Source organism: Podarcis liolepis (genome assembly GCF_965112155.1).
Source record: "Podarcis liolepis genome assembly, chromosome: 9".
NCBI lineage: Eukaryota > Metazoa > Chordata > Lepidosauria > Squamata > Lacertidae > Podarcis > Podarcis liolepis.
This window is the reverse complement of record NC_139564.1, coordinates 2,620,063-2,638,304: the sequence shown is the minus strand read 5'-3', so window position 1 is coordinate 2,638,304 and position 18,242 is coordinate 2,620,063. Positions and strand designations below refer to the sequence as shown.

Sequence of the window (18,242 nt, the reverse complement as noted above, 5' to 3'; positions counted from 1 at the left end):
GGTTTCTTACTTCTCCTCAATGAGAAGTTGTGTTGCTCTGTTGAAGCCTACGATTTGGGGCATGCTGTGCCCCCAGGAGACCGGATGCAGGAAACATGCAGCCTCTACAAAAGCTGTGAAGGGACACGATGATGGATGTGAGCGATCAGGTGCCTGTTGTTTTCTCCAGCCGGGTGGAATGCGAGGGAGGTTTGATCTGGGAAGCGCAGGCTGGCCTGCAGAATACGGCTGGGAAGGAAGAACCTTGTCTTCCTGTTTGGGATTATCTCTCGCTTGAAGCAGGGTGTAGGTCGGGGTTTGTGGGGGTGGCAGGTGTGCGTCTCTACCCCCATCGTTCAGCCCAGACACTGAGGTCCAGCTCCGAGGGCCTTCTGTAATTCGCTCTACGTGGGGCTGCCCTTGAAGCTGTTCCAGAAACTCCAGCGGGTGCAGAAGGCTGCAGCAAGGCTCCTCACAGGGTCCTCACGGGGTTTTTCCAGCTGCACTGGCTCCTGGTGGACAACAGGGTCAGGTTTAAGGTGCTGGTTTTGATCTTCAAAGCCCTATGTGGCCTAGGACCCTCGTACCTACGTGTCCGCCTCTCCCGGTATGCCGTAGGGAGGACCTTAAGTTTCCATAAATAGCAACACCCTAGAGGTCCCAGGCCCTAAGGAAGTTAGATTAGCCTCAACCAGAGCCAAGGCCTTTTCAACACTGGCCCCAGCCTGGTGGAACGCTCTGTCTCATGAGACCAGGGCCCTGCAGGATCTGATTTCTTTCCGCAGGGCCTGGAAGTCAGAGTTGTTCCACCTGGCCTTTGGCTTGGAATCAACTTGATCCCTTCCCCCACTTCCTTTTTCCTTTCTCCTTCTGTGATGGAACTCCTATTTGGGGACTTCCCTGGCTTTTTTCTGGCCCACGTAGGACCAGTCTGGATAGTTCGCCTTGGTGAAGACTTGACGTTTTCATCCCCCCAATAGTTTTTGATTTGAGTTCCTACTGAAATGAGGCTGTATTTCAATGTTGTATTTTAATCTTGTTTTTTAAGTTGTATTTTAATCAATTGTTTTTATACTTGGTGTTAGCCGCCCTGAGCCTGGTCTCCCGGGCCACAGGGAGGTTAGGCTGGCCTCAGCCAGAGCCAGGGCTTTTTCGGCCGTGGCCCCGATCTGGTGGAACGCTCTGTCACAAGAGACTAGGGCCCTGCGGGGCTTCACATCTTTCTGCAGGGCCTGCAAGATGGAGCTGTTCCACCAGGCCTTTGGCCAAGGCACAGTCTGACCCCCTCCTTTGGTAATCCTCACAGAACTCTAGCCCAATGGTTGCCATTAATTTGATTTTGAATTGATTTTAGAATGAATTGATTTTAGAATGCTGTGTTACTTTTATTGTTGATAGCCACTCTGAGCCCGGCTTCAGCTGGGGAGGGTGGGATATAAATTTATTATTTTTATTATTATTATTATTATATTATTATAGTTCCTTTGTAGCATCCTGCTGCCTTCCAGATGTTTGGGGCTATAGCTCCTATCGCCCCCAGCCAGCACAGCTTGGAGCAGCAGCCGAAAACATCTGGTTGGGGAAGACTACTCTTTTGGGTCTAAGAACATAAGAAGAGGCTACTGGATGAGACCATTGGCCCATGTAGTCCAGCATCCCATTCTCAGAGTGGCCAACTGTAGGAAACCCACAAGAGGGATCCGAGCACTATAGCAACTCTCCCTTTTTCCCACTGGAATGGGAAAAAGAAGAAATCTCCAGCAACTGGGATTCAGAATCATTGCTGCCTCAAACCATGGAGGCAGCGCAGAGCCATCTAGCGATTTGTGCTCTGCAAAACTGTCTTTCCGAACCCAATTTCCTTGAGATGCTTCTGATTATCAAGGGATCTTGCCGTGCGCCGCGAAAGGAAGGCCACTTTGGTGCGCAAGTTTTAATGTGACAAGATGAGTCATCGGTTTGCATGTTTACTCTCTGCAGCTGCTGGCAAAGCGGCTCGTCTCGCATCTCTCCCTGCTGTTGCAGCGGCAGAAACAGGGTGCAGGTCCGCTCTCTGCACAGAATTGGATAATTAGATCATTTCTGCAATCTTTGCTGTGGCGTCGGCTGCGTCATCCGTGGCAGGTTGGATGTGTTGTGATCCCAGAAGTGCACAAGACGTGCTCTTCCAGCCCCTCTGGAATTGCCAGATCTCTGTGGAGTAATCAGTCACTCGGCTGATTTTCTCTCGCTTGCTCTCCCCTTCCATTTTCTCTTGCCAAAATATATGGGGCCGGCTTTGCCGTTATGCAAATTGCACATTTTGCTCAGGGAGGGGCACCTGATGCTGTGTGCAAGGGGGTTGTGTTGCTTGCTATCTTTTTATTGTAAAGCTTTCTGCTTTGTTTTATAAAGGGCATAAAACAGAGAGAACAATTAGAGCAACAGACAAAAAGCAAAAGGTTAAAAGCAAATCCATAAAAGAGGAGTGCAGGATGAGTGCACACGGGTTAAAAGAATGAGACGATCAGCGCTGTCAGATTATCAGGTCTCGTTCTGGATTTGCCAGGCCTTGCGACGAGGGCTGCCTCGAAAATGACGGTTCCGCTGTGTGAGTCACAAAAGATGGCCAAATCAGATAAAAGGCGCCTGGGGGTTCTAGTCCTTGTCGAAGCCTCAAATTACGTTTTTATGCTTTATCGTGCATTTTGCTCAGCTAGGGGTACCTGGTGGTTTGCGCCAGACAAGGCCAAGGGGATTGTGTTGTTGAGTAGTTCTTGGTATTCCTGTCTGCACCTGGAAGAGCCATCAAGAGATGCTCAGGTGGCCTTTTCTGGAGGGTGGAAGGGATTTGTTTTCGAGGCCAATGGCTGACTGTTTGGATCTAGGCAGGAGGGGGCACAGTCAGATTCGGGAAGGCAATACCATACATCAGGAGTAGCCAACTCCCAAGAGACTTGTGATCTACTCACAGAGTTAAAAACTGGCAGTGATCTACCTCCTTTTTGGGGGTTCAGGTCAAAGTTGTTGAGCTTTTGTTAGGAAGGAAAGCCCCATTTTTTAGGGGTGCAGTGAAAAGTTGTGGAGCTTTTTTTTTAGGGGAGTCAAAGTAGATCACGACCTACCTGTTGGACATGCCTGCCACACATCGTCCTTTAAGGGTGTAAAGGGGGATGCGAGTGGCGCTGTGGGTTAAACCACAGAGCCTAGGGCTTGCCGATCAGGTTGGCGGTTCGAATCCCTGCGATGGGGTGAGCTCCCATTGTTCGGTCCCTGCTCCTGCCAACCTAGCAGTTCGAAAGCGCGAAGTGCAAGTAGATAAATAGGTACCGCTCCGGCGGAAAGGTAAACGGCGTTTCCGTGCACTGCTCTGGTTCGCCAGAAGCGGCTTAGTCGTGCTGGCCACATGACCCGGAAGCTGTACGCTGGCTCCCTTGGCCAGTAAAGCGAGATGAGCGCCGCAACCCCAGAGTCGGTCATGACTGGACCTAGTGGTCAGGGGCCCCTTTACCTTTACCTAAAGGTGTCAAGCTACCCTTGCCATTCCGGTGCCCTCCTGATGTTGTTGAACTACAACTCCCATCAGCCCCAGCCAGTATAGACTCAGTGTTTTCTTTTGAACGTATTTCTTCCAGCCTCTGGTTGTGATCGCCTCTATTTTCTGTCCTTTGTGCCTTCGTTTTTTCAGTCTTTGCCTCCACCTTTAAACAAACCGAATGAATGATTCAGCTGTTGGGGCCTTGCCTTGTTTTCACGCGCAAAAACACACACAGTCCCAGTGTGGCAGAGCAGAACCCATCTGCCTTCTGATTCAGTGCATCTTTTAAAATATGTACTGGAAGCCGCCCAGAGTGGCTGGGGAAACCCAGTCAGATGGGCAAGGGTATAGCTAAAAAAGTTACTATTATTCTGTGTAACTCACGAAGGGGTGACGAATTCGATTCGATTTGCGTGGAAAGGTGGGCCTTACATAATCGGCTCTTCACAAAACAAGATGCAAGGTGCGTCCCTCCTTCGAAACTTTTGCATCTCTCAACGTTGCAATACACTTCTCCAGCCAAGTCATGTTGAGTATATGAGTGGAAAGGGCAGATATCGGAGGCTGGTTCCCTTCTGGGGTCTTCTTTTTAGAAAGAATAATAATAATTTTATCATTTATAACCCGCCCATCTAACTGGGTTGCCCCATCCACTCTGGGCGGTTTCCAAAACATATAAAAACATTATAAAGCATTAAACATTTTCTTTTTAACACCCCCTTCCCTATACAGGAAGCAAGCAGCAATGTCTGCAAGGGACCCCATGAAAGTGTAACATGATAAAAGATTAGATCAAGAGGTCCAGCGCCGAGGGCCTTCTGGCGGTTCCCTCACTGCGAGAAGCCAAGTTACAGGGAACCAGGCAGAGGGCCTTCTCGGTGGTGGCACCCGCCCTGTGGAATGCCCTCCCACCAGATGTCAAAGAGAACAACAACTACCAGACTCTTAGAAGACATCTGAAGGCAGCCCTGTTTAGGCCACAAAAGTTGTTGGGTTTTGGGGTTTAGGGTTGTTGGTTTTTTTTGCAAAATATTCAAGTTTTTTAGCTACTTTTCAGAAATTCACCCCCAAAATCAACACTTTTGATATGAGCTGCCACACTCCCAGTCCCGTCCTCCCCCCCCCCCGATATTTTAATCAACTTCCGAAAATTCCGCCCGGATGCCAGCTATGTCCCGAAAAACCTGATTGGATTGCAGCCCTAACCTATATGCCGATTCCCGCTTTGCTTATTTCCCAATTACCCCCTAGAAAAACGAGTGGACGTCTTGCGCTGGGAGAATGCATTTGTTGAGAAAACAGGAGACGCTTCCATTTGTGGAGGTTTCTCTTCAGTCGTGACTCAAACGGGGTAGAAGGATTCAAGATTGTGAAGCCTTCTGGCTTCTGTGCAATGAGTTTGTTTTTATATTTAGCCTCGGAGGGTGACTAATGATACGCTACATGGAAGAGGATTGTGATGACAGGGAATTTGGCGGCATGTTGAGATGCACCCAGCAGCTCACAGCCGCTAAACACAGCCACCCCTCCCAGGCTTCTCATTCCCTGAAAGAGTCGCTGCCAGAGGTGTTCTCAGAGAAGCCTTCGCCAACCTGGTGCCCTCCAGGCGTTTGAAGAACATAAGAGGGGTCTCCTGGATCAGGCTGGTGGGCTGTGTAGTTCAGCATCCTGTTCTCACTGTGGCTGAGCGCTTGCCCCGGTGGGAAACCCGCAAGCAGGACTCGAACCCAGAGCGCTGTCTGCTCCTTTGGTTTCAGAAGCATTGCCGCCTCGGACTGTGGAGGGCAAAGCATGGCTAGGAGCCGTGAGTACCCATCCCTTCCAAGAATGTGTCTGAGCCACTTTTAAAACCATCCAAGTCGGAGACTCTTGAGAGTCCCCTGGACTGCAAGAAGATCAAACTTCTCCATTCTGAAGGAAATCAGCCCTGAGTGCTCACTGGAAGGACAGATCCTGGAGCTGAGGCTCCAATACAGTAGTACCTCGGGATGCGAATGGGCTCTGTTCCGGAGCCCTGTTTGCATCCTGAATAGAACGTAAGACGCGACTGTGCGTGCGTGGGTCGCGTTTTGCCGCTTCCGCACATGCACATGACGTCATTTTGAGCGTCTGCGCATGTGCGAGCGGCGAAACCCGGAAGTAACACGCTCCGTTACTTCCGGGTTGCCGCAGAGCGTAACTTGCGAACGCTCAACCTGAAGCACATTCAACCGAGGTATGACTGTACTCTGGCCACCTCATGAGAAGAGAAGACTCCCTGGAAAAGACCCTGATGTTGGGAAAGATGGAGGGCACAAGGAGAAGGGGACGACAGAGGACGAGATGGTGGGACAGTGTTCTCGAAGCTACCAGCATGAGTTTGACCAAACTGCAGGAGGCAGTGGAAGACAGGAGTGCCTGGCATGCTCTGGTCCAGGGGGTCACGAAGAGTCGGACATGACTAAACGACTAAACAACAACAAAGTCAGTGCCCATCAATGCCTCCTGTGGCAGCAAGTTCCACGGTTTAGCTGTATGCAGCGTAAAGAAGCTGGCATCTGTCTGCCTCGAGAGACAATGGAGTGTGCCTCCGGCGGTGAAGTCACAGAGGCAGCCTCCCGGGGGGGGGGGGGAGTCTGGGCAGTGTGCCTATTTTTTCTGAAAGGGGGAGCAAGGAAGAGCCCCCTCCGACTCCTGAACTCAAACTGCTGGGGGTGGGACTAGAATAGATGCCCCCTCTGGCCCCTTCCACCTCTACTATGCAGTGATTCAAACATTGCTGCTCCTTTTATCTCTTTGCAGTTTTCCTTGGCTGCCTCCCCCCCGCCCTGTGGCTTCTTGCAGCAGGAAAACAAAGCGCATGCATTTCCACCCCTTCTGCCGGGCCGGCAAGAGATGGATTAAGGGTGCGCCGTACATTTCACCTGCCACACAGGGCTACATCTGATTGGCACAGAGAGGCAGCCCTCTGGCATTTGAGTCAAGGCATTGATCTTCTGCAGAGTGTTCCGGACGTGCCAGGAATACTTTTCTCGGTGATGCGCTGCCCTTTTCAGAAGGCTGGCTTGCAGCAGGCGGCAACGCCTTTCTCCATCCACCCCCCCCCCCATTTTGGAGATGGCGCAAGGCTGTAGTTGGGCACCCCTCCTGGTGGCAACAGCTCCAGGCTGGCAGCCAGCTCCTCCGAGGCTGGGGAGGGTCCTTCTGGCCTGCCAAGCAAGGGATCGAGATGCGCCGATGGGGCACCCCGTAAATGTCCTTTGCGATACGTACATTCTCCTCCGCAGGCACCCCATCCGTCCTGACGATGGGCATGTTCCTGTAATTACGGCTTGCGACAGTCAGTAGTGTGATGCAGCAGAAAAAGTCTACTGCGAATAAAGGCTGCGTCCGCAGAAGTCTCGCAGAAGTCTAGTGTCCAGATTACAGGAAGCAATAGTTCCTCTCTGTATTCTGACTCTATTCTGGGGTACCGTGTCCAGTTCTGAGTGCCACCGTTTAAGGAGGATATTGACTGTTAAGTCCATACAGTGGATGCTTGGGTTGCGAGTGTGATCCGTGCGGGAAGCACGTTCATAACCTGCAGCATTCGCAACCCGCAGCACCAAGTCTGCAAGTGCGGGTTGCGATTTGGCGCTTCTGCACATGCACAAAGTATGACTTTTTTCAATGCGTGAGCATCAAAGCACGGAAGTAACCTGTTCCGGTACTTCCGGGTTTCGGCGCATCCGTAACACGAAAACGCGCAACCTGAAGCGTCTGTAAGCCAAGGTATGACTGTATTAGCCAAAATGCTGTGCTACTGAATTTGTTACGCAAACTGTGAATACTCTGCAGGATCCCTAAGCGTGCTAATGCCTTTTGGCATCAGTTGCTGTGATGTTCAGGCAGAAGAAAGATTTGATGCTCCCGAACGATCAGCCAGGAGGGAGAGAACATGCCAGCTGGGCATGTGTCTCTGCCAGGGTCCTACACGAGAGTAGGACGCTCCTAACATTGACAAGCTGTGCAGAGGAGGGCAACCAAGATGATAAAGGGCAGACTTCTGGGCTGGGGTGTTTTGTTTCATAGAATCACCAAGTTGGAAGGGACCACCAGAGTCGTCCAGTCCAACCCCCCACAATGAAGGAATCTCAGCTAAAGCGTCCGCCACCCAACCTCTGCTTAAAAACCTCCAAGCAAGGAGAGTTTGTTTGCTGTCTTTATTTTAGATCTTGCTGTGATGGATGTGGAAGGTGTTGAGGTTGGTTGTGTGCTTTTATTTTTTATTTCCTTACATTGCAGTTGTGTATTTTTTTTCCATGTTTGCGACTCAACAGCAGGAATAACTTTCTGACAGTAAGAGATGTTTGACAGTGGAACGGACTCCCTTGGAAGGTGGTAGACTCTCCATCCTTGGGGGGTTTTAAACAGAAGTTGGGTGGCCATTTGTCATGGATGCTCAAGCTGAGATTCCTGCATTGCATGATGATGATGGTGATGATGATGATGATGATGATGATGATGATAATAATATTTTTTATTTATACCCCACCCTCCCCAGCCAGAGCCGGGCTGAGGGCGGCTAACACCAGTAAAATTACTATAAAAACATAATAGAGAAAAAACACCCAATTTAAAATACAGGTTAAAATGCAGCCTCATTTTAAAAGTAGCCCACAGATCAAACCCATAAGGGGAGGGAAACAGAAGGGTCAGATTGAGTCCAAAGCAAAGGCCAGGCGGAACAGCTCTGTCTTGCAGGCCCTGCGGAAAGATGTCAAGTCCCACAGGGCCCTGGTCTCTTGGGACAGAGCGTTCCACCAAGTCGGGGCCAGTACTGAAAAGGCCCTGGTGCTAGTTGAAACCAATCTAACCATCTTGCTACCTGGGACCTCCAAAGTGTTGCCATTTGTGGACCTTAAGGTCCTCCACAGGGCATACCAGGAGAGGCGGTCCCGTAGGTATGAGGGTCCTAGGTCGCATAGGGTTTTAAAGGTCAAAACCAGCACCTTAAACCTGACCCTGTACTCCACAGGGAGCCAGTGCAGTTGGTATAGCACTGGGTGAATGTGATCCCTTCCAACTCTGCAATGCTATGCACTCCCACCACCCAGAATCCCTGGCCTGGAAGATGGGGGCTGGTGTGAGTTGGCGGCTGCAGGACCCCCATTACCATTTAAATTCCCCTGGCAAGGGGGTCTTATACCCTATGAGTGCAAGGTTTAGCACACAGGAGGAGAGTAGAAGGCTTGAAGGAGACGAAGGAACTGCTCTCTTTGAGCGTAGGGGTAAATTGAATAGCTGGTAGCTGCCCAAAGGCAATTCGTCCCAATATAAAAAATTCCCTGGACTTTTTAACATGCCAGTAGGAAAAGCTAGGTTTGGTTTATTAAAAAACCCACATCATATAAGGTGCAATAACCAATTATGGTGAGATCCTTCCCTCTACCAAAGACCTCTATATTCCAAACCTCAGGTACCTATTGAAAGCCTGCCTCTATCTTTAGGCAAACCCCGCTCCCCAAATTAATGTCTTCTTTAATGGCTTATAGTTTTAAGTACACCCCTCCAGCTTTGCCGATTTAACACGTAGGAGGCGAGTCATTTGTGAAAAATTTCAAAGCGCTGTTCCCACGCCCAGCGAGTCCCGCCATTGTTCAGGTGCGGAAATTAGGCATTTTTCCTGATCGTTGGAAACCTTCCCCCCCACCCCTTGAATGCACCAAATTATTACGCCCCTCCCCAGATGAATGGCTGTGTTTATCTTCCTCTGAGTCAAGCGAAATTATTACCGGTGACAAAAAAATATAAAAGGTTTTGCTTTGCAGAAAAGCTTGAGGGTGTGTGTGTGTGTCATTTTTTCCTATTGCTGGAAGTGGGGGGGGGGCGTCTTGCCCAATCATGCCCCCCTCCCCGCCTATGTGGAGCGAGTGCTTGAATTAGCAAGCATATTTTATAAAAAATGACAGCTTTTTAGGAAAGGCACCTGGCTTTGCACCTGTATCAGCTAGAAGAGGCGCCCCCCCTTTCTCTCTCTGTAGAAACGGGGTCTGTAATTTGGGTGAGGGGGGGTCGGCCTGGATCTGCCGCTTTGACCAGAGCGCTGTAGCATCAGTTAAGGGTGCCGGGTGAGGACCTGGGAAGAGACTCGGGTTCGAATCCTGACGTGAAGCTTGCTGGGTGTGAGCTCTGGCCAGTCCCTGCCTCTCTGAGCCTAACCTATCTCCCAGGGTTGTTGTGTGGATTAAATGGGGGGGAGCGCCGTGTTTAAACCATTGTTTAATGTTTCATTGTGTTTTCATATACGTTTAGGTAAGCTTTTAATGTTTAATGCATTACTGTATTTTAATATTTTGTTGGAAGCCGCCCAGCGTGGCTGGGGAAGCCCAGCCAGATGGGCGGGGTATAAATAAATTATTATTATTATTATTATTATTATTATTATTATTATTATTATTATGTTGGAAGCTGCCCAGAGTGGCTGGGGAAGCCCAGTCAGATGAGTGGGGTACAAATACAGACGTACCTTAGTTTTCGAGCAGCTTAGTTCTCAAACGTTTTGGCTCTCGAACGTTGCAACCTGAAAGTGACATTTCAAGTTTGTGAACTATTTTTGGAAGCCGAACATCCGACGGGGCTTCTGATTGGCTGCAGGAGGTTCCTGCAGCCAATCATAAACCGTGCTTTGGTTTCCAAACATTTTGGAAGTTGAACGGACTTCCGGAACGGATTCCGTTTGACTTCCGAGGTACGACGGTAATAAAATTATTGGTGTTATCATCACCAGCCTCATTATTATAATTACGCATGACAACATGAGCTCTTTGGAGGAAAGGGGTACGATATAAATCCGTGGTTCCCAAGGTGGGGCACATGCCCTACAGGGGGGCAATTATTTTTAAGGGGGGGGGCAATTCGAGAATGAATTATTAACAGAGAATGGCTCTTTCTTTTCTGTTTTACTATTCCCCAGTATTCCTAGATAAGCATTTCTCTATTGACTTCCATCTTAACCTGAAAATACATCAGAAATAACCTTTATAATCTTTTGCCAATATTCCTTTACACAAATACACTCCCACCACATATGTGCATATACCCCTAACTCTTGACCACAATGCCAATACTTAGGACTCAGTCCTTTAACTATATCTGCCAGTTGCGCCTGGGTTCTATACCTGCGTGCTTCCTTTCTGACATTGCGGTACCACTGCAGTTTTTTGCCTGAAGCAAAATCAAAGCCTAGTCGTCTAGTCCCAGGGCATGTGCAGAGTTGCAGCTGAGCTGAGCTTCTGCGTAACAGTGGCAGGGAGTTCCCCGGGTTAATGACCTGCCGTGTCAAGGAAACGCTTCCCTCTGCCTCTTTGCCTGCCGTTTCTGTGATCCTTGCGGGGGTGTTGTATGATGACGCCTGCCACTCTTGTCTCCCCCCTGCCGCTCAGGTTACAACATCAAATGCGAGTACACCGCCCACAAAGAAGGGGTCCTCCGGGAGGAGATGGTGCTGCACAGCCAGACCAATGACAAAGTCTCCGTCAAGGTGGTCGTGCAAGCCAGGGTGATGGGTAAGTGTCCACGTTCCTCAAGCCTACATTTTTTGGGGGGGCTGTGGAAGCCGTTGGAGGACCTGAAGACTCCCACCACTTTTCCACAAAAGAGAAAGTCCTCCATTGGCTCCCAGTACGTTTCTGAGCACAATTCAAAGTGTTGGTGCTGACCTTGAAAGCCCTAAACGGCCTCAGTCCTGTATACCCGAAGGAGCGTCTCCACCCCCATCGTTCAGCCCGGACACTGAGGTCCAACTCCAAGGGCCTTCTGGTGGTTCCCTTGCTGCGAGAAGTGAGGTTACAGGGAACCAGGCAGAGGGCCTTCTCGGTAGTGGCGCCCGCCCTGTGGAACGCCCTCCCATCAGATGTCAAAGAGATATAAACAACTACCGGTATATGACATTTAGAAGACATCTGAAGGCAGCCCTGTTCAGGGAAGTTTTTAATGTGTGACATTTTAATGTATTTTTAATCTTCGTTGGAAGCCACTCAGAGTGGCTGGGGAAACCCAGTCAGATGGGCGGGGTACAAATAATAAATTACTATTACTTACTATTACTCCTTCACGCAGCACATACTTAAACTGTGGAACTCCCTGCCTCAGGAAACAACGGTGGCTGCCAACTTTGAAAGGAGGCAGGGCAAATTCATGGAGGAGAGAGGCTGTCCATTGCTGGCGGTCAGAATGGCTGTGCTCTAGAGGCAGTAATGTGTCATGGACTGCTTGGACAATAGGAGTGGGGGGGGGGACACCAGCTAGGGAACCCCCAAGGGAACTCCCAGGCGAAGAAGGCTCAGAGCCAGGGGAGTGGTGATGGGACGATGACAAGTGGCCAGAAGGAGAAGACTGGGAAGAGGGGATTGTCGGAAGATGAAGAGGTAACAGGGCTCGGTGAGCGGGGAGAGTCGGTGGCAGAGAGCAGTCCCGACTCAGTGGCAGAAGATGAAGCAGGAGAGGAGGGAGACCAAGAGGCAGTCTGGCTGAGGAAGACTCATGGGTATCTCACCCTCCTGCTGAGATAAGCTCCCATCTCCCAGGTAGGCACAGTCTCCGATTGCCTGGGGGAAACCCTGGAGAGGAGGGGACTTAGGCAGCTGTGGGGAATCAGGGACCTTCAGTCTCAGCAACTGCTTCATGGGGGCAGACCTGCCAGAGATGAGTTGCTGCGCTCATTAGGCCTGACTCTCCTGTGCAGATCCTTCTTTCGCTAATAAAGAATCGGCTCCAAATGGCCTGGTGCGATTGAGCTCACTCCTTTCACAGTGCTTCTGAGTCCCACTTGCTGGAAACCGCAGGAGGGGAGAGTTGCTCTTGTGTTCGAATCCTGCTTGCGGGTTTCCCATCTGTTTGGCCAGTATGAGAAGAGGTTGCTGGACTAGGTGAGCCATTGGCCTGATCCAGCAACCAGCTCTTCTTATGTTCCTGGTTAAGTGTCCCCTTTGCCACAATCCATCCTGAGCTTTGCACATCTCTGGATGACCAACTTTTCTGGGACCCTTCAGCTGTGAATCCCGCATTGCAGGGGGTTGGACTGGATAACCCTTTGGGTCCCCTGCAGTTCTGTGATTTTGTGACTTTTTTGTGGTACAAAATCGTAGCAATTTTGTGGTGAGAAAATTCAGCTCTTTGGCTGTGCACAGACAGTCCTGCTATCTGCTTGGACTACTTCAATGCGCTCTATGTGGGGCTCCCTTTGGAGGTGACCCGGAAACTACAACTATTCCAGAATGCGGCAGCTAGACTTGTGACTGGGAGCGGCCGCTGAGACCACATAACACTGGTCTTGAAAGACCTACATTGGCTCCCAGTATGTTTCCGAGCACAATTCAAAGTGTTAGTGCTGACCTTTAAAGCCCTAAATGGCCTCGGTCCTGTATACCTGAAGGAGCGTCTCCACCCCCATCGTTCTGCCCGGACACTGAGGTCCAGCGCCGAGGGCCTTCTGGCAGTACCCTTGCTGCGAGAAGCCAAGTTACAGGGAACCAGGCAGAGGGCCTTCTCGGTGGTGGCACCCGCCCTGTGGAACGCCCTCCCACCAGATGTCAAAGAGAAGAACAACTACCAGACTTTTAGAAGACATCTGAAGGCAGCCCTGTTTAGGGAAGCTTTTAATGTTTAACAGACCACTGAATTTTAATACTTTGTTGGACGCTGCCCAGAGTGGCTGGGGAAACCCAGCCAGATGGGCAGGGTATAAATAATAAATTCTATTCTATTCTATTCTATTCTATTCTATTCTATTCTATTCTATTCTATTCTATTCTGCTGTGATGTTGCACGGGATCCTTAGACATCCTCTCGCAGCAAGTGTAAGTGGGTCAGCCCTGGCTCCCCCCCCCCATTTCACCGCATAAATCTCCTGTTTAACTGCACCACACACCGGCCGGGTGCCCCTGGGACATGCCACCTTTCGGCATCTGAGCCCATATATCCCCGAATTAATATCCTCCTCTGGCGCAGAGCCTCCACTGCTCAGGAAATTAAACTCACTTGCTGTGTGTTGGGATATTTATCTCTCGGGTTAATGAGTGTTTGCTGGAGGCGGGGGTGTCAGCGATAAGGACCCTGAACGCTGCTCTCCATCCCTTGACTGCAGGAGATCAAAGCAAAGATTGCAGAGGGCGAAATGACTGGCACCGTTTTTAATAAGCGCAGGAAAGGAGATGAAATAACAAAAGGGAATTGGGTTTCATGATGGCTATAACTGCCCCCTCGAGGTGGGGGCATGAAGTTATTTCCCAGCTACCCATAATAACATTTCTTTTACAAAAGGCATGAAAGTTAGTTCTGCCTACCGACGATTTTTGGAGACCGTTTATAATACAGTGGTGCCTCGCAAGACGAAAAGAATCCGTTCTGTGATTCTCTTCGTCTAGCGGTTTTTTTCGTTTTGCGAAGCAAGTCCATTGAAGGATTAGCGGATTAGCGGCTTTTAGAGGCTTATCTGCTGATCGGATCAGCTGATAAGCGGCTTAAAGGCTTAGAAAAAGGGGGGGGGACCAGCAGGAACTCGCAAGACATTGTCGTCTTGCGAAGCAAGCCCATAGGAGATTCGTTTTGCGAAGCACCTCCAAAACGGAAAACTCTTTCGTCTAGCGAGTTTTCGGTCTTGCGAGGCATTCGTCTTGCGGGGCACCACTGTAATGATAATAATAATAATAATAATAATTTATTATTTATACCCTGCCCATCTGGCTGGGCTTCCCCAGCCACTCTGGGCAGCTTCCAACAAAATATTAAAATACCGTAATACATCAAACATTAAAAGCTTCCCTAAACCCTTCCCTGTGCAGCTTGGCTCGCTTGCGCGAGTCGCCTCAACAGTTTCCTCTCTGCTTTCTGGCTGCCGCTGCCTTGCATAACGGGACAGAATTAGGAGGTGGGTCCTGTCTCCCCTTAGCCCCCCCCCCAGCAGTCTTTCTTTCTTTCTCCAACGCTGCCTGTAGTAATGCTGCGGCACACCCACCTTCCTCTTCTGTCCTACAATCCAGCGAGACCCGGCTAAGAGAGGGAAGGTGGTGTCACAGCATTTACTTTTCAGGACAAAACACAAGAGAAGGGGTAGTTGCTGCCACCACTCCCTTGTCCGGGGATAGCCCAGAAGATTAACCCAAGGGAGAAGGTTACTCTTCCTTGTTGCCAGCTGCCCCACCCTGCATTGCTTTACCACAAATTGCAGGCAGAAATTCAACAGGTTCCATAAATTAAAGGCAGAAATTCAACAGGTTCAGTAGGAGGCTAAGTGGTCAGACTTTGGATTCAGACTTTCCCCAGAAAGGCACACAGAACAAAATAGGAAAATCCGCCGTTTAAAATTTATTTAAAAAACAAGATTAAACATACTTAAAAGTAGGCACATCTCCTATATGGTTCAGAAAGGAAAATAACAACATTGTAAAGCATCGCTAGCTAAATGTACTTACAAAAAGGAGAACACAAGAAAAGTTAAGACAGTTCGCTGAATCCACATCTCAAGAAGACAATAGGAATTCTTCATCACAAAGAACACGCACATGAATGACGACTGCCAGCATGGTGGTAAATCTGGCAGAAGGGCGGATGGATGTATGCTCCTTTCCTAAGCTTTTTATCCTTAAGACCCCACGTGTAACCAAGGACCAATCAGAATTTCTGATTACCGTATTTTTCGCCCTATAGGACGCACTTTTTCCCCTCCAAAAATGAAGGGGAAATGTGTGTGCGTCCTATGGGGCGAATGCAGGCTTTCGCTGAAGCCTGGAGAACGAGAGGAGTTGGTGCGCACTGACCCCTCTCGCTCTCCAGGCTTCAGGAAGCTATCTGCAAGCCTTGGGAGCCCGCGGGAGTTCCCTCCGGCTCCCGAGGCTTGCGGACAGCAGCCTGCAGCCCAAAACCCGGGGAGCGCAGCGGAGCGCGCCCCGGGCTTCGGGCAGATATCCGCAACCGGGGGAGACCGACGGGAGTTCCCGCCGGGCTCCCAAGGCTTGCGGATAGTAGCCTGTTCTGGGGGCTGGGGTCAGGGGAAGCTCGGGCTTTTTTTTTCCTTTACCCCCCCCCCCCAAACTAGGTGCGCCCTATGGGCCGGTGCGCCCTATAGGGCGAAAAATACGGTAATTCAAAATTTACCAATGGTCACCTAGTTGGATAATAACTCAGCCTGTGACAGCTGAAGCTTGTTTATTTCTAAGACCTTGGGATCAAAGGGTTCCTCCCAAATTTCTCAGAGACACAGCAGATCCTCCTTTCTCCTGTAATGAGGCTTGATAGCCCTGATTCACACAGGGGCAGCACTTAGTAACCAGGTGTTAAATCACCACTAATCAACTGGAAGTTTTCCTTCCTGCAGATGCATGAGATAAGTATTCACACTCCCAGAGTCAGTTAGTTAAAGCAACAGATATACATTTCCCATAAATCCTTTGGCCTTTGGTTTTCCCATAGTGCTTTTCTTCAGCTTGACCAAAATTTGTCTACTGAAATTTCCTAACTTCACTACCTCTCTGCTTTGCCTTGCAGACCGCCACCACGGCACCCCCATGCTTCTGGAAGGGGTGAAGTGTATCGGGGCCGAGGCGGAGTACGACTCGGAGCAGAGTGAGTGGCACGGCTTTGACTAGGCCTGCCCCCCAACCCACCACCTCCTCTTCCTCCTCCTCCTCCTCTTCTTCGAACCCCGCTCGTCCTTCAAAGGGTTTTCTATGTATAAATATTTTCCGGTTATAAAGAGCTTGAAACGAGAATGCCCACCCCAACCGTTCGCTGGCTGCCTGACGCAGATCGTGCTTGTTTCGTGCCTGCCCCCATGGCGCTTGTCTTGTGGGTTTTTGGGGGTGCTGCGCTTAACCCCACCCCCCACCCTCCCGCCAGTTTCAAAAAGGCGGTTCTGTGGCTAAAGGCGAGAGCCGTCTCTCCGGCCTTCAAACTGCGTCTGTGGATGTGTGGCTTTTTGTCCGAAAGACCGTGCGCACCCCAATTTCTGCAAGTGGGTGCACATGCGCGGGGGACCCCCAGAGACCAGTTGTGTGTGTGTGTGTTGATTTTCCTCCAGGTTTTAGCATCGTCTCGCTGCCTGCAAAAGCGTTTCCCGCGGCCGCCCTTTCGCAAGGCTCAGTTTCCCAAGTTGCGCAGTGGCCGATCGCATCAGCTGTTCGGCTGAGACCAGCAGCCATCTCAAAACAGCCAGCAAGTGGCTGCTCCCGAACAGCTGTTTCGGCTGGCTGCTCGGAGGAAGAGAAATCTGTGCTCCTCCAGGCATTCAGATAACTTAAGGTTTCCCTGCCTTGCTATAGATAGGTCAGGATTAGTTAGAGAGCCTTTGCCAAGCCAGTGCCCTCTTGATGTTTTAGGATGGCAACTCCCGGCTGATGGGAGTTCTAGTCCAAAGCACCTGGAGAGCGCCTGCTCTGTGAGGCTGACGTAGGGCTGCATCAGTTGCTGGGGACCAATTTTACACAGCCGCCCTGCCTTTGGCTTGGGTGCTCTTATTTTCTTTCGCCTCCCACTTCCCCATCCTCAGGGCAAACAAGCCTTCAAGGCGGTACTTTCCTGGGAAGGTTCCCCCAGGCAGCTCAGCCTCTGGCAGAGCCAAACAAGGCAGCCCATTATTACGGTAAAGATGGGGCAGCCCCCAAAGGAGGAAAAAGTTGCCCGGTTTCCCTGCAAGAGTGTCTCTCTCCCCCCACAAAAAAAACTCCTGTTTCTGCTTTGCTGTAGCCTGGGAAGGTTTGTTCCTTCCCGAGGCTTGAACCCTCCGTTGCCTTTCCAGAGATGCCCCGAGCGAATCTCTTCTTCTTGCAAGCCATACGGTGTCTTGAAACCCCCGCGTCACAGAAAACATGTGTTTTGTTCTCTCTTCCTTCCTTGTTTGCTTTTCAACGCCTTTTTCATCTTCAAGATTCGGACCCTGCGCTCCCGACACGAAAGGAATGAGTTGCATTTCCTAGTGAAATCTACCCACGGCGTGGCTTAAGAGGGCAGGTTGAAGAGCTTTGACTTTTGGATTTCGCCCCCCAACCCCAAAGCGGTCCCCTGCAACTGGAAAAGTAGCTCTTCAGGGAGCGAGGCTGCCACAGACCGATGTGCTAGATTTTTTACTTCTCCCTTCTCTTTTAAATGTTATTTTAAGTTTTCCACTACCTGCAGCAGAATCTCCTGTTTTTGAAATAAAAAAATCTGCTCCAGCGGTAGAAGGGAGGCAGTCTGATGTGCTCCTGCCTCAGCAGCCCCATAACTAGACCACTGCCCTCTCAGGAGCAGCCCTTCTGGAGCAGCAGGGAGGTGAGGGCGCAGGATGAGACCCAAAACTCATGGCTGACCCCTGTTTCATCTGTCTGAGGTGGGCACCCCTCCAGTGTTGCTGAACTCCCATTGTCCCTAACCATTGGGCCACGCTGTCTCAGGCTGCTGAGAGCTGAAGCCCATCAACATCTGGAGAACTGCAGATGTTCTGTTCACTTGTTGGAGCCTTGTCTTTAAACATGGCGCTTCCTCTCCCAGATGTGTTTTCTTAACCATTCTCTTTTCTCTCTCACTTTTTTTCTTTTTTTCAAAAAAGATTCATAGTACAAAGACCAGGAATGTGATATAGTTAAGAAAGAAACCAATGGGTTTTTTTATGTGCCTATATACATATATACATAAATATATATATATATATATATATATATATATATTCAAATAAACTTGTGTGTTTTTTGGGTTTTTTAAAAGCAAAAAAATCTCTAAAGGAAAACAATAAACTTCAGTTGGAACAAAAAAA

The 18,242-nt window shown here is 49.9% G+C and overlaps 1 protein-coding gene across 2 annotated transcripts in view; it reads left to right on the top strand.

Annotated features, from left to right (window-relative positions):
* Window positions 1-18,242, top strand: part of ADISSP (adipose secreted signaling protein) — an 80,126-nt gene extending 61,884 nt beyond the window's left edge. Inside the window, exons 5-7 of one of the 2 annotated variants that reach the window (XR_014515619.1) lie at window positions 10,900-11,022; window positions 16,001-16,630; window positions 16,689-18,242. Coding sequence is in view for 1 of the 2 variants with exons in the window: in XM_083459123.1 (XP_083315249.1) it covers window positions 10,900-11,022; window positions 16,001-16,078; window positions 17,379-17,413 (236 nt within the window). In the remaining variant the exon portion in view is untranslated. The remainder of the gene's footprint in view (window positions 1-10,899; window positions 11,023-16,000; window positions 16,631-16,688) is intronic. The other variant, XM_083459123.1, reaches the window with a different exon arrangement.